This window comes from Prionailurus viverrinus, chromosome D3 (assembly GCF_022837055.1).
Source record: "Prionailurus viverrinus isolate Anna chromosome D3, UM_Priviv_1.0, whole genome shotgun sequence".
NCBI lineage: Eukaryota > Metazoa > Chordata > Mammalia > Carnivora > Felidae > Prionailurus > Prionailurus viverrinus.
Window position 1 is genome coordinate 68544685 of NC_062572.1, and position 13778 is coordinate 68558462.

The 13778-nt window shown below is 39.9% G+C and overlaps 1 protein-coding gene across 6 annotated transcripts in view; it reads right to left on the reverse strand.

Annotated features, from left to right (window-relative positions):
- HDHD2 (haloacid dehalogenase like hydrolase domain containing 2) overlaps positions 1-9609 on the reverse strand; it is a 36625-nt gene extending 27016 nt beyond the window's left edge. Inside the window, exons 1-2 of one of the 6 annotated variants that reach the window (XM_047828225.1) lie at positions 9478-9609; positions 434-544 (exon numbers count right to left, since the gene is read on the reverse strand). In XM_047828225.1, the coding sequence (XP_047684181.1) occupies positions 434-534 (101 nt within the window). In that variant the 5' untranslated portion in view covers positions 535-544; positions 9478-9609. Of the gene's footprint in view, positions 1-433; positions 545-7169; positions 7189-7719; positions 7739-8813; positions 8926-9077; positions 9159-9477 lie in introns of those variants that run through there. The other 5 variants (XM_047828224.1, XM_047828227.1, XM_047828223.1 and 2 more) reach the window with 5 other exon arrangements.
- Between the last annotated feature and the right edge of the window lie 4169 nt (positions 9610-13778).

A 13778-nucleotide genomic window follows, 5' to 3' on the forward strand; every position in this document is an offset into this window, starting at 1 on the left:
ACTTGATGAGCTGCACACTCAATGCAAGGTCTTGGGTGAAGGGGGAGCGGGCAGAACTACGCCTCTGTGTATGTGTGTGTGTTTCACTTTGTGATTCCAGAATTCATTTGTGATTTTTCCAATGCTATTTATTCCAGATTATTTAGAATCTTGAGTTTTCATTCCCAAATTTACATTACTGACTTAGATAAAGCCACACATACACAAAGAACAAAAAGACTAGATTGAAAGGCCAAACCTAATAAAGGTTTAGAACACAAACGTTTGGAGGCCATTATAGTGCATACATCTTCTAGCTAAACCCAAGGCAGTTCCTGTATATCTGGTAAGCTGGGAAAGTGCCATCTTAAGGCCATCCATTTAGCTAATGATCTGCCTTGGTAAAATGGCACTTACAAACATATTTGTCAGCTGAACCTGGAGAATAGCTTGCCTTTTAAGAGCTTCCTGTGCGCCTGGCACAGCTGCATCTTCAATGTGAAGTGTGCCATTGAGATCCACCAAAACAGCTTTTAATGCACGGCGTGCTGCCATCTTTCATTCCCTAGGAGAGAGCAAATGAAATTAAAAATACAGTTTAGGAAACAATGGACAATTAAAAACTGGTAAGTCTTCAAAAATATCATTTATATCCAGAAAGATACTGCTTAGTGTTACGCTGCTGCTCCTCTGGAAGAAAATGTGTTTTTAAAAATCCAAAATCCAAAATTTGGTCCATAGACTTTTACAATGGTTAGGTTTTTTGTTTTTGTTTTTTTTTAATCTTGAATTAAAACCATAGGAAGGGGAATGCTAAAAGAGAAGTTACTATTTACTTTCAGATTTCTTACATTAACTTTTTGGTGGAACAATTCATTCATTTATTTTTAAATATGAGCAAATGTACTCTGAGAATGAGTGGATGGAAGCCCTAAATCACTGGCAAAATCTTTCTCATCTTTTGTTATATACAGTGAAAATGTTCTAATCACCCATCTCCACCATTATATTCTGATACACCTATGTGGTCAAGGAGCTACCAGTATTTACAGATTACTGAAGAGGAAATTTCAAGTTAGTTTAGTAATTTTAGTCAGGAGATGTTTTCCTTACCTTAACCACATCCAACTTTCCTTTTGTGTATTTTCCCCTTTAATTTGTTTATTATGAGCTACATCATTTATACAGAGGAGCATGAAAGAGATGCATGGTTCAAAAATAACAGAGTAGAGGGGCACCTGGGTGGCTCAGTTAGCTGAGTGTCTGACTCTTGGTTTCGGCTCAGCTCATGATTCTTAGGTTCGAGCCCCATGTGAGGTTGTGCGCTGGCAGCACGGGGCCTGCTTGGGATTCTCTCTTCATCTTTCTCTGCCCCATCCCTGCTCATGCTCTCTCTCAAAATAAATTAAAAAAACTTAAAAAAAAAAAAAAAAAGAGGAAGCTGAAGAAAAGAGGATGGGACTTCATTTTTAGTTTTCTTAAGCATATTCATTTTTTCTTCCTTTTTGTTTTTATAATAAAACAATAATATAATATTTCACACATGCAAACAAGTATCAAAGATATCACCCTAAAAATTCCCTGTGGATCCCCTTTGTAGTCAACTGTTCTCCCCTCCACTAACTCCTGGCAACCACTAATATTTTCTGTGGTTCTGTCTTTTTCAGAATGTCATATGAATACAATCATATAACATGCAGCCTTTTGGGGTGGGTTTCTTTTACTTAGCAAAATGCATTTCAGATCCACCCATGCCTTTGCCAGGATCAATACAGTTTATTCCTCATTGCTGAATAGCATCCCATAATGTGAATATACCACAACTTATCCATTCTCCTGCTGAATTCCACCTCAGTATTTCCGATTTTCAGTGATCATGAATACAGCAGTTATAAACGTTCAGGCACAGGTTTTTGTGTTAATGTAAGTTTCCAATTCATTTAGGTAAATAAATACCTAGGAGTGTGATGCTGGATTCTATGGTAAGCCCAAGTTTCATCTTTAAAGAATGTAGCCAATAAAGATATTTAAAAGAATATGCTACTGGCTCTGAAACCAATTCCAAAAAAAAAAAAAAAGAGTTCCAAATATATCTTGAACAATGGCAGAAACTTGTAGTCTCCCACGTTGCCTACTTTGAAAAGTAAATACATATTTGTGGATGAATAAACTCTGGTATGCTTATTTAGAAAAAAATATTCTTGGATTTGGGTTTCCAATAACACAGCTGGCAACACTCCAAATGAAACCTAACAATACTAGATTAAAATATATACACACAACCCTTGAAAAACCTGGGGGTTAGGGATGCTGACTCCTGCACAGTCAGAAATACAGGTATAATTTTTGACTCCCCCCAAACTTAACTACTAATAGCCTACTGTCAACTGGAAGCCTTACTGACAACATAAAAATTGACTAATACACATTTTGTATGTTGTATGTATTATATGCTATATTTTTACAATAAAGTAAACTAGAGAAAAGAAAATGTTATTAAGAAAAATCAAAAGGGGGGGTGACTGGGTTGGTCAGTCGGTTAAGCATCTGACTCTTGATTTCAGCTCAGATCACAATCTCACGGTTTGTGAGATTGCGCCCCATGTCAGGCTCCGTGCTGAGTGTGGAGCCTGCTTAAGATTCTCTCTTCTTTCTCTGTTCTCCCACTCTGCTCGCACACATGTGTGTGCACGCTCTCTCTCAAAAATAAACATTTAAAAAATTTAAAAAAAGAAAGTTATATAGAAAATACTTTTCCATTATTATACTGTATTTATTGAAAAAAATCCCCATATAAGTAGACCGGCACAGTTCAAACCCGTGTTGTTCAAGAGTGTATACATGTATGTATATATATGTGTGTGTGTGTATAAGCTTCAAGAAGCAAGGAAGAAAATAAGGAATTCTCAGATCTAAACAAAAGCAAGAAACCAGAAGGTGAGCAAGACACCATTTTGGCCCTAGAGCATCTGCCCACACTAGGCTACCTTGATTTCCCCCTCCCTTGGCTCCTTCAGGGTATAAAAGATAAAACTCAGAATCCACCTGAAGAGATAGACCCTCTCAATCTAAAAGCAGAGTCTTCACTATAAGGATGAACCAGAAGTAAACCATCACTGGCACTCCATCCCACATCATCTCAGTCAGCTACAAGAGTATCAGCTGCTATGAAACTTGGCCCAGAGAGTGAAAGGAAGAAAGTGCTACAGCCAGCCCTGGACCATCAGCCAGCCCTGGACCCAGCCTACAGACATTATCTAAAGACAAGTCCTCAGAGAACCTTCAAGATTTTAATTAGGATGACCTTGACTAGCAGGTGCCTGGCTGAAGCAAATGCAAAACCTCCCCAAATATTACTTTCAGCCCAAACAACAGAGAAATCCCATAAATAAAATAAAATAAAATTCTAAGCATAATGAGCAAGTTGCCTACAGAAACAAGGACCAGAAGGAAGAACGTCCAGAAACAACAATGCACAGAGCAGTCGTATAAGGACTCCTGTGATAATGTAATTATCAGTCACTGGATATGCCTATGTGTTTAAAGAATAAAAGCCAAGATTGAAAATCTGTGCAAAAAACCACGAAGAACTACCAATGTACAGATTCAGAAAGCCCAAAGCATTCCCGCAAACTAAATACAAAGAAGTCCATACCTAAACCGCGTACACTGAAGGCAAAGAAAGGATGTTGAAGGCAGCCAAGGGAAAAGACACATTACTTTCAAAGGTGCAGCAGACTGACAGCTGACTTCACACTTGACACAATGCCAGCCAAAACACATTAGAATAAGATTTTCAATGTGCTGAGAGAATGTAACTGTCAACATAGTAATATATAAAACACCTCACGACTAAGTTGGGTTTATCCTACTACTGCTTGGTTTAAATTAGAAAACCGATTCCTGTTTACCACGTTAATAGATGACAGAAGTAAAATGATGTTTGATCATGTCAATTCTTGCAGAAAAAGCATTTGATAACATTCAGTATCTATACACACTAAAATACTCTAAGCAACATAAAAATGGAAGGGAACTTCTTTTAGCTGGTAAAGACTATCCACAAAAAGCCTATAGCCAACATTAGACTCACCAGTAACACACCAGAAACATTTTCTTTGAGATAGGAATAACACAAGGAATAACCACCACTTCCATTTAACAGTGTAAATAATACCCTAGATAGAGCAGTTAAAGCAAGAAAAACAAGGTATAAGAATTGGAAAAGAGCAAACTATTATTCAGATATGATTCTATACATAAAAATTCAAGATTTTAAAACAGTAGGAAAGTACAGCAATTAATATTAAAAATCACTATCATTTCTATGGCACCAACGAATAATTAGAAAACTGATTTAAAAATGTCACTTGCAATAGTAGCATAAAATATTAGGTTACCAGGAAAAGTCTAACCAAAGATGTCAACTTTCTTATGGCAAAATTTTAAAACGTCAATGAAAGACACAAAGAAGACCTAAACATACAGAGACACCATTTTCATGGATTAGAACACCCAATGTTGTAAAGAGGTCAGTTTTCCCTATAATGATCTATAGACTCAGTGCAATTCGAATCACTATCTCAAAAGGTGTTTTGTGGAACTTGATAAGCTGGTTCTCAAAGCTACACATCAGTGCGAATGGCCAAAGATAGTCAAGATACTTCAGCCAAGACTGAAGAAGGAAAAGAGGGTGGTACCCTGCATTACCTAATATCTGGATTTGATTAATGTGGTCTTGTAATTAACTAAGATCTTGTGGTATTAGCACATAATGAGACAAACTGATCACTGGAACAGGAAAAGATTCCCCACTCCATGTGTAGAAACCTGATACAAAAGAGGTAATTTCAGATTAGTGAAGAAAGAATGAGGTGTTAGAAAACTGAATAACCACAGGAGAAAAATTAAGTTGCACTCCCATATTACACCACACACAATTTTTTCCCAGGTAGATTAAACAACCACATGTTAAAGGCAAAACTGTGAAACGTTTAGATAGGAGAATATCTTCACGACTTGAGGATAGGAAGGGCTTTTTTAAGATATAAAAAGCACAGACCATAAAGGAAAAGGCAGATAAATTCAATTTCTGGAAGAGAGAATTTTTAAAAGTACTGGAAAGAGAGTAATAATATACAGAGTGAGTGAAAAACAAATTTCCAACACATGTGAAAAAGAACCAGAATCCAGGAAATACAAACTTTTTAAGTATTAAGACAAACAACCTAGTAGAAAAATGGCGTAGAATCTCAACATATCCTTTACAAAAGAGCAAATCTGAATAGCAAACAAATGAAGATGTTCAACCCTCATTAGTAATCAGGGAAAAACAAATTTAAAGCAGAATGAGATCACTGCAAACAAGAGATTGGCAAGGTTTAAAAGTCTGAAGATACGAAAAGATTTTCAACAGGAACTCCCATATGCTGCTAGTGAGCCAATAAACCAGTATAATCATTTTGGAAACCAGTTTGGAATCACCATACTCTACCACCCAACAATTCCACTCCCAGATATTATATCCTGGAAAGATTCTTTCCTTCTGTACCATTAGACTTGAACAAAAATGTCCATAGCAGCACGGTTTGTTAGGAGCCAGAAACTGGAAACAAACAATTCAAATGTCTATCAATAGCAGAATGGGCAAAGAAATAGTGGTATATTCATACCCAGAATACAAGCACTGGAAATGAACAAACTACAGTTATGTGAATCATCCTAGATAACTCTCAGAAATTTACTAGAGTGCAAGAAGCAAGTCACGGAAGAATATCTTCAGTATGGTTTCATATTTTAGCATTCAGAAATAGGTATGCATACAAAGGTGTAAAGAGAAGCAAAGGAATGATTATCACAAGAATCCGGAGAGTGATTTCTTCAGGGGACAGAGAGGAGCTGCAAACTAGGAGCACAAAGGGAGCCTCTAGAGTCTTCTTGACCTAGATGGTGAGTATGTGGGTGTTTTTAATTTTATTAGAACTCTTTAAAACTTACATGTATGTTTGACAGACTCTTGTGTAGACATATTTCACAATAAAAACAGTCTGTTTATAGTTAATCAATCATTCCTTATGTATTTAATACAGCTGTAAACAACTAAATTAGTCCAGACAATTATTAACACACTCAGCATAACAACCCTCATCCACAAACTATTTTGATTTTAAACAAATCCCTGGTTCTGTCTTTTAAAAAGTATCTCTGGGGCGAAAAAAGGTGTACAGAGACCAAAAAAAAAAAAAAAAAGAAAGAAATAAAGAAAAAAGATATTAAGAGTTCTGGCTAATCAACATTATCTGTAATTTGTCTTTTTATAACAGTCTTATACATTATTCTACTTCTGAACTCGATTGTGACCTAAAATGGAGGATTACATCAACAATAGCATCAACTATTATCTACCTGCCAGGGCAAACTGCCAGTCAAAAGACCGGATTGTTCCTACTCTATTTGGATGAGTAACAGTTAAAAGGATTCTTTAATTTAAAATACACTGCAGCACAAAAGGTAAGGCTACACAAAATAAAGACAAAACATTCTCTTTTTCATACACAGAGGAACCTAAAATTGCTTCTCAAAACTCACCTTTTATGGGAGACATGTAATACTTAATAAAAAATGTTAACTCTGAAGGAGATTATGGAAAAAAATATAAACAAAGCTAGATAAACAACAAAAGAATTGATTGTTAAAAAAAACCAACCTGTACAACTAGAGCCAGCAAATGGTCATAATAAATACCGATCATTTTAATCCTTATAGAAGCATCCACATAAGCTTAATGTTAACCACAGCATTTATAAAGCCTATGTTTTCGCTTTCATCAGTTCCACAGAACATACCTTGTAAACTCTAAAATGCTCTCTCTGGAGCATTACGTATTTGACAATGATTGCCTGGGGCCTCTAAGAAAAACGCTGAGGTGACCCACTCAAACCTCAAAATATTCCAGCTCGGTTCACCCTGGTATAGGCCTTGACCACTTCTGCCATGATCTTGTCTGAAACTTCGTCATACTTGTTACTTGAACTATGAGGTAGTGTTTGCTAAAATATAATCGTAAAATAAATGTGTCGCCTCCAAAAGAACTGTAAAGGCTTCACAAGTAGTCCCCTGTTTTTTTGTTTATCTTGGGGCCATTGTCCCACCATCTCCCATAGTTTGAACAGGTTATATGTGCAGCATACCTTAGGAAGTCATCAACAACTGAGAACGAATGGCATATATTCAATGCGAAGAAGAAATGTAAATTCTCTCTCGTGCCAAAAGGAACTCTGCAAGACACTTCAGAAGGACCGCCCCCCTTGAATATCGCGGCGGATCTCAATCTAACAAGCCCTTGTTACCCTCAAAGCTGCTCTTTTCCCTGCAATTCTTGTGAGTGAGTGAATGGCAACCCCAGCAACCCTGATGCAGCCACCAGGCTCTCTCACTCCTTGCTCCCATCCAGTCAAATGCCAAACCATGTCAGTTCTACCTTCTTTGAACCCGCTCGCTTTTCTTCATCATTGCTAAAACGATCTCAGTTTTGAAATTGCCTCTCACCTAGCCTATTTCAACAACTTCCTAGATGCCGTCTCTGCTTCAAATCTTATTTCCACCCCAAATCCATTCCCTGAAGCGAAGCAGTGCAGTGAATGTTTGAATAGCAGCTCACCAGCTGTGTGAACTTGGGCAATTTTCTTAACCTCTCAGCCTCAGTTTCTATCACTGCTTAAGTAGAAAGATTACACCCACCTGTAACGGTTGATAGGATGATTAAAGAAAGTAATACATGTATTGTGACCAGTGTTCCCCACATGGAAAGGCTGGGTTATGTATCTGGGGGAGGGGAGGGTACATGATGAATTATCAAGAACTACAAAAATAGTAGCATGATACGATGCAAGGTTGTAAAGCATTAGAATAACTTGAGCATTTGGGAAAACATTTTATACCAAGCCAAGTACATACTTTGGTTTGCCATTCAAATCTTGTGTACATATTTAAACCAGACTTCAATAAACAATTTTCTCCTGGGAGGTTGTGGCTTTTCAATATACGCCTCCTAGACCTGCGCCCCCCCCCCCCCCCCCCCCGGGGAATACAAATTCTCTTTTCTTCCCAATGTACTTCCGGTAGAAAAGTCTAGGACCACTGTATGCACTCAAAAAATGATACTATGAAATAGTCACTATCCACTTAATCTTCCAGTTGATCTGCACTGTCCTCAGGATGAAGTCTGAACAATGAACACGGGTGTGCAGAGCCTTGGTTTACCTCTCCAACTTGTCTACTCCCACACCAAAGTTCCACGGCACTGCGGTCGGCCCCAAGGCCTACATTTGCCTCCCTCATCGCTGGACTTTTGTCTGGAACCACTTTTGTTCCCTGACTTCTACCACCCCTGGCCATCCCCTACGTCCTCCTTTTCCCAAGCCAACTCCTGCGGTACATAGGTTTCAGATTAGCATTCTTTCCTCTGGCATTCCAGAGTCCAACTCCTCTCCCAGGGCTGGGCCAGGACCTCCCAGCGTGCTCCTTCCTGCTCTGTGCCAACTGTTAAGCTCCGTGAGGAAAGGGGCTGTGTTCCTTTTCCGCTGCACTACTCATCGCTCAATACAGACCTGTGAATTAACTCATGCATGCTGGTCACTAACTGAAAGGATTCCAAAAACAAAGGTCTATCAGCACTAACAACTGCGATTCCATCCCCTGAGTGGGAAAGGGCCCCAAGACTGGTCACTGCACTCTGGCCCAGTGCAAACTCCAGGACCTGGCCAGACTGACCCACAGGGACGCCAGCTTCAAAATACAGTCCAGGGGCACATTCTGAAGAATGACTACCACACCTGACTCGCGATGTGTCCCAGGGCGACGGACTGCCCCACGCCCCCGGGGCCCGGCCTAAGCGCCAGGAACAGCGCTGCGCGCATGCGTGGTGCCGCCCCCACCCGGAGGGGTGGGGCCGTCCTCACTGAGCGCGCGCATGGGTTGGTCCGCGGCACAAGAGGGGGTGGTCTAGGGACGCAACCGGTGTATCCCCGAGCCCTCTCATAAAGAAATGCAGCCTCCATTATGGGTGGGTGCTCGCTCGTCCCAGAGCGGCTCCTCACCCCTGCTCCGCACGCCGTCCTCACCAAAGGCCCCGCTACCAGGAAAATCAGCACAGCCTCGCCGTCCGCAGCGTCCTCGAGACCAGCCCAGGGCGCCAGGCAAGCGGCCGCTGGACACCGGAAACAGGGCCGAGGGGCGCACCGGAAGTCCCTCCTCTCCCTATCTAACTCCGCCCCATCCGCCAGCAGCTCCCTAACCGTTTTGATTGTCCGCTCAGTTCTGCTCCTTCAGCACCTTCCAGAGGGAAAAGTTGTTCTTCACACTCGCACTCTCAAGGGCGCGACCAGGCAGCCCCAAATGGAAGAGAAGAAACCAAAACCTCCGCCTTTGCTCAGCAGCTGTGTCCTACAGCACCACTGGTGAACCAAGTATTGAGTACCTTTCTTTGCCACGCCCTACCTCGCTCCACTACTTCTTGCCTCTTCTGGATGGATATCGGAAGTCATCTCCTTGATATTTTCCTTGAAATACTCAGTCTCCGGAGTCATTTCCTGCTTTGCAACCAGAATAGCATCTGGCACTTGTAGCTGTCTATTAACCACTTCCTTAGGCAGCGAGGTTCCTCTTTTCCTGCATCAGCTATTACAAAACCTTAAGCTGTCAACTCTCGCACCCTGCCTCTCATCAGAGAGCTACCACAGGTCTTGCCTGTCGTCCCTAGGGGAGCAGTTCCTTGAGGTACATGGAACCATGTCCCTCACTGCTCCCCTCCCATGCACACGTTGGGAGGCTCTACTTTGATCCCATTGCTGCCTTTGATTCAAATTAAACTCCTTCAGTGCAGTTGATCATCCTATGCAATCTCTATGAAAAGGACTAAATGAAAGACTTTCTGGAGCAGTCTGACATAATAGGATCACACTCTGGGACCCCTTGACTGGGGACCCATGCTGCCAGAACCCATCCAACATCCCCTCTGTCCAGAGCTGCAGTTGGCCATGTTGTGGGCTAGAACACTTTGCTTTGGAAAGTGTTTTCCTCCACACAGGGTCTGAGAGTTGTTTTTGTCTTATTATTCATATTTGCTAAGTCTATTTTCTATGTGAGGGCATACTTGAAGGAAAAGAAATTTCCTAGTTTACCCATGAGAACTAAGAGCTGCAACCAGATTAAAACAGCACTGAAGGCTTCTAAGCAAGTGGATAATATATCTATATATTTATATAATATATCTATGTCTATAATATCTATCTACCCAAGACAATATGTTCAATGCAATCCCTACCAAAATAACACCAGCATTCTTCACAGAGTTAGAGCAAACAATCCTAAAATTTGTATGGGACCAGAAAAGACCCTGAATTGCCAAAGCAATCCTGAAAAAGAAAACCAAAGCTGGAGGCATCACAATTCCAGATTTCAAGCTGTATGACAAAGCTCTAATCAAGACAGTATGGTATTGGCACAAAAGCAGACACACAGATTAATGGAACAGAATAGAGAACCCAGAAATGGACCCACAAATGTGGGCCAACTAATCTTTGACAAAGCAAGAAAGAATATCCAATGGAAAAAAGATAGTCTCTTCAGCAAGTGATATAGGGAAAACTGGACAGTGACATGCAGAAAAATGAACTTGGACCACTTTCTTACCCCATACACAAAAATAAACTCAAAATGGATGAAAGACCTAACTGTAACACAGGAAACCATCAAAATCCTCGAGGAGAAAACAGACAACTTCTCTGACCTCAGCTGCAGCAACTTCTTACTCCACACATCTTTGGAGGTGAGGGAAACAAAAGCAAAAATGAATTATTGGGACCACATCAAGATAGAAAGCTTCTGCACGGTGAAGGAAACAATCAGCAAAACTAAAAGGCAACTGATGGAATGGGAGAAGATATTTGCAAACGACATATCAGATAAAGGGTTAGTATCCAAAACCTATAAAGAACTTATCAAACTCAACACCCAAAAACCAAACAATCCAGTGAAGAAATGGACAAAAGACATGAATAGACACTTTTCCAAAGAAGACATCCAGGTGGCTAACAGACACATGAAAAAGGCTCAACATCACTCATCATCAGGGAAATACAAATCAAAACCACCGTGAGATACCCCCTCACACTGGTCAGAATGGCTAAAATTAACTCAGACGACAGATGTTCACGAGGATGCAGAGAAAGGGGAACCCTTTTGCACTGTTGGTGGGAATGCAAACTGGTGCAGCCACTCTGGAAAACAGTATGGAGGTTCCTCAAAAAATTAAAAATAGAACTACCCTACGACCCAGCAATCGCACTACTAGGTATTTATCCAAAGAATACAGGAGTGCTGAGTCGAAGGGGCACATGCACTCCAATGTTTATAGCAGCACTCTTGACAACAACTAAAGTATGGAAAAAGCCCAGATGTCCATCGACAGATGAATGGATAAAGAAGATGTGGTGTATATATATACAGTGGGATATTACTCAACGACCAAAAAGAAGAAAATCTTGCCATCCGCAACAACATGGATGGAGCTAGAGTGTATTATGCTAAGTGAAATTAGAGAAAGACAAATTTGATTTCACTCATCTGTGGAATTTCAGATACAAAAGAGATGGCCATAAGGAAGCAAAAATAAAAACAGAGGGAGATAAACCATAAAAGACTCAAGTACAGAGAACAAACTGAGGGTTGCTGGCAGGTGTTGGGTGGAGGGATGGGCTAAATGGGTGAGGGGCATTAAGGAGGGCACTTGTTGGGATGAGCACTGAGTGTTACATATAAGAGATGAATCACTAAATTCTATTCCTGAAAAAATTTAACCCTGGTCTTTAGCAAACCAAAATATTGTGCTAACATTATTTTGGTATTGTAAATCAATTTTTTAAAACTCTGAATTATGAAAAAAATATTTTCTTACTAATGAATTATGAAATAACATGATAATCTGAACCAAATTTCCTAGTATTTCCTTCTATAAGCTTATGGAATCACTTCCTAAAGATTAGTTAACTAAATTATTGTCTGTTTACTGTATTATGTAATAAACGTGTTCCAGATAAATATATCTAACCTCAGCGGGGGAAAAAAAAAACCTTGCATTTTTCTAAATGTTAACTCTGCCTGCAGTATGCACAGACGGGAGAGGGGCCAAAACATATGCAAGGTAAGAAGCTCCTACAGGGCTACAAAAGAGGTGCTTAAACTAAAATGTGGGGAAATAGACAAATTCAAGAGATCTTATGAGGTAAAATAGAAATTGTTGACAGATTAAATTGGGAAGGGAGAGGAAGGCATCAAGATAATTACTACGTTTCAGGCTTGGGCAATTCAGTAATACAAATAATGGTGTCATTCAAGAGAATGTGGAATTAAACAGAACTAATGGCTTCCTCCTTAAAAAAAAGGAAATAATTTTGCTTGCCAAAGGGCAAGAGGAGTAAAGAAGGGATGGGATATCTAAACAGATGGTAACTACACCTATGGAGGTGAGCACTGCATAATATATGGAACCGTTAAATCACTATGTTGTACACCTGAAAGTAGTAACAGTGTATGTCAACTACAGTAATGAAAACCCATTTTCAAAGTTACTGACAAAAAAAGCGCGAGGGGCTGAATTTGGAAAAGAAAAAGATGGTGTGAAAACCCAATAGGGGAGTGAAGAAGGCAGTGACAGAATTGAAACAAAGACAGTAGGATCATAAAACTCACCTTCATCAATACCCTTAGACACTGCCCACTATGTGTCCCAGGTTCTTGCACAGAATGTTTTCACAATGACTGGCATCTAATGACCAATCAAGGGCCAAGGAAGAGGTTGGCAAAAAATAATTCCATTTTGCTTAGTATCAAAATTTTATTATTGGTAATAACTTTGAAACCATGAGGCACTCAGAAAGTGATTTATTTCACCAAAAACATTTACTTCAGGAGAATATCTCTTTGGCTGAGGTACATCTAGAGTCAAAGGTTAGTGATCTGGAAAAGGTATACATATATACATCACCTGGAGCAGATTTCTGTTCTGAAATAGTTATTGACCAAGTTTGCAGATGAAGCAACTGGAAACAACTGAGGTTGTAGGAAATTTGTCTTGTGATGAAAGGTTTTGCTTGGCGTATTAGAAATATCCTGCTTCCCACTCTTTTTACTATTCAAATATATATTGCTTTCAAGTCATTTCATAAGTACATATACACTCGTGACAGCATATACCTATAGACCGCAGATCACATTGCCTACTCTATATACTCTTTTTTAAAGATAACTTTTTTACCAATGTCTTGGTAACTTAAGAGTTTCGTGGAAGTGCCTTAGGAAGGGTGACAAGAGTAGGGTGGAGGTGAAACAATGGGCCTGGGACCCTAACTCTGCTTCAACTAGAAATAAATGGACTGCTCTTATCTGTTGTAGATAACGGAACATTACAGTTGTGTTCTCCCTTTTGCAATCTGGTTCTACCGTTAACAAATTTGAAAACCACTGTACTTAATTAAGGTTTAGGGTATGGATTTGGTTAACATGTATATACTTGAGCCAAGATCCTTCATGATAGGTCAGAGGTGTACAGACACGGAATACATAAGGACCATAAACATGGATATGTGGAGTCTAGAACAATCACCAATTGCTAATACTGAGAATGGCTAAGGGAGAGGATGTGGGCAGGCAAGCAGACACTGAAGTAATTGTCAACTAAATGAGATACTATGGTTACTGAATCACGGCTGCTCTGGGGAAATCGGGGCTAACCTGTGAAC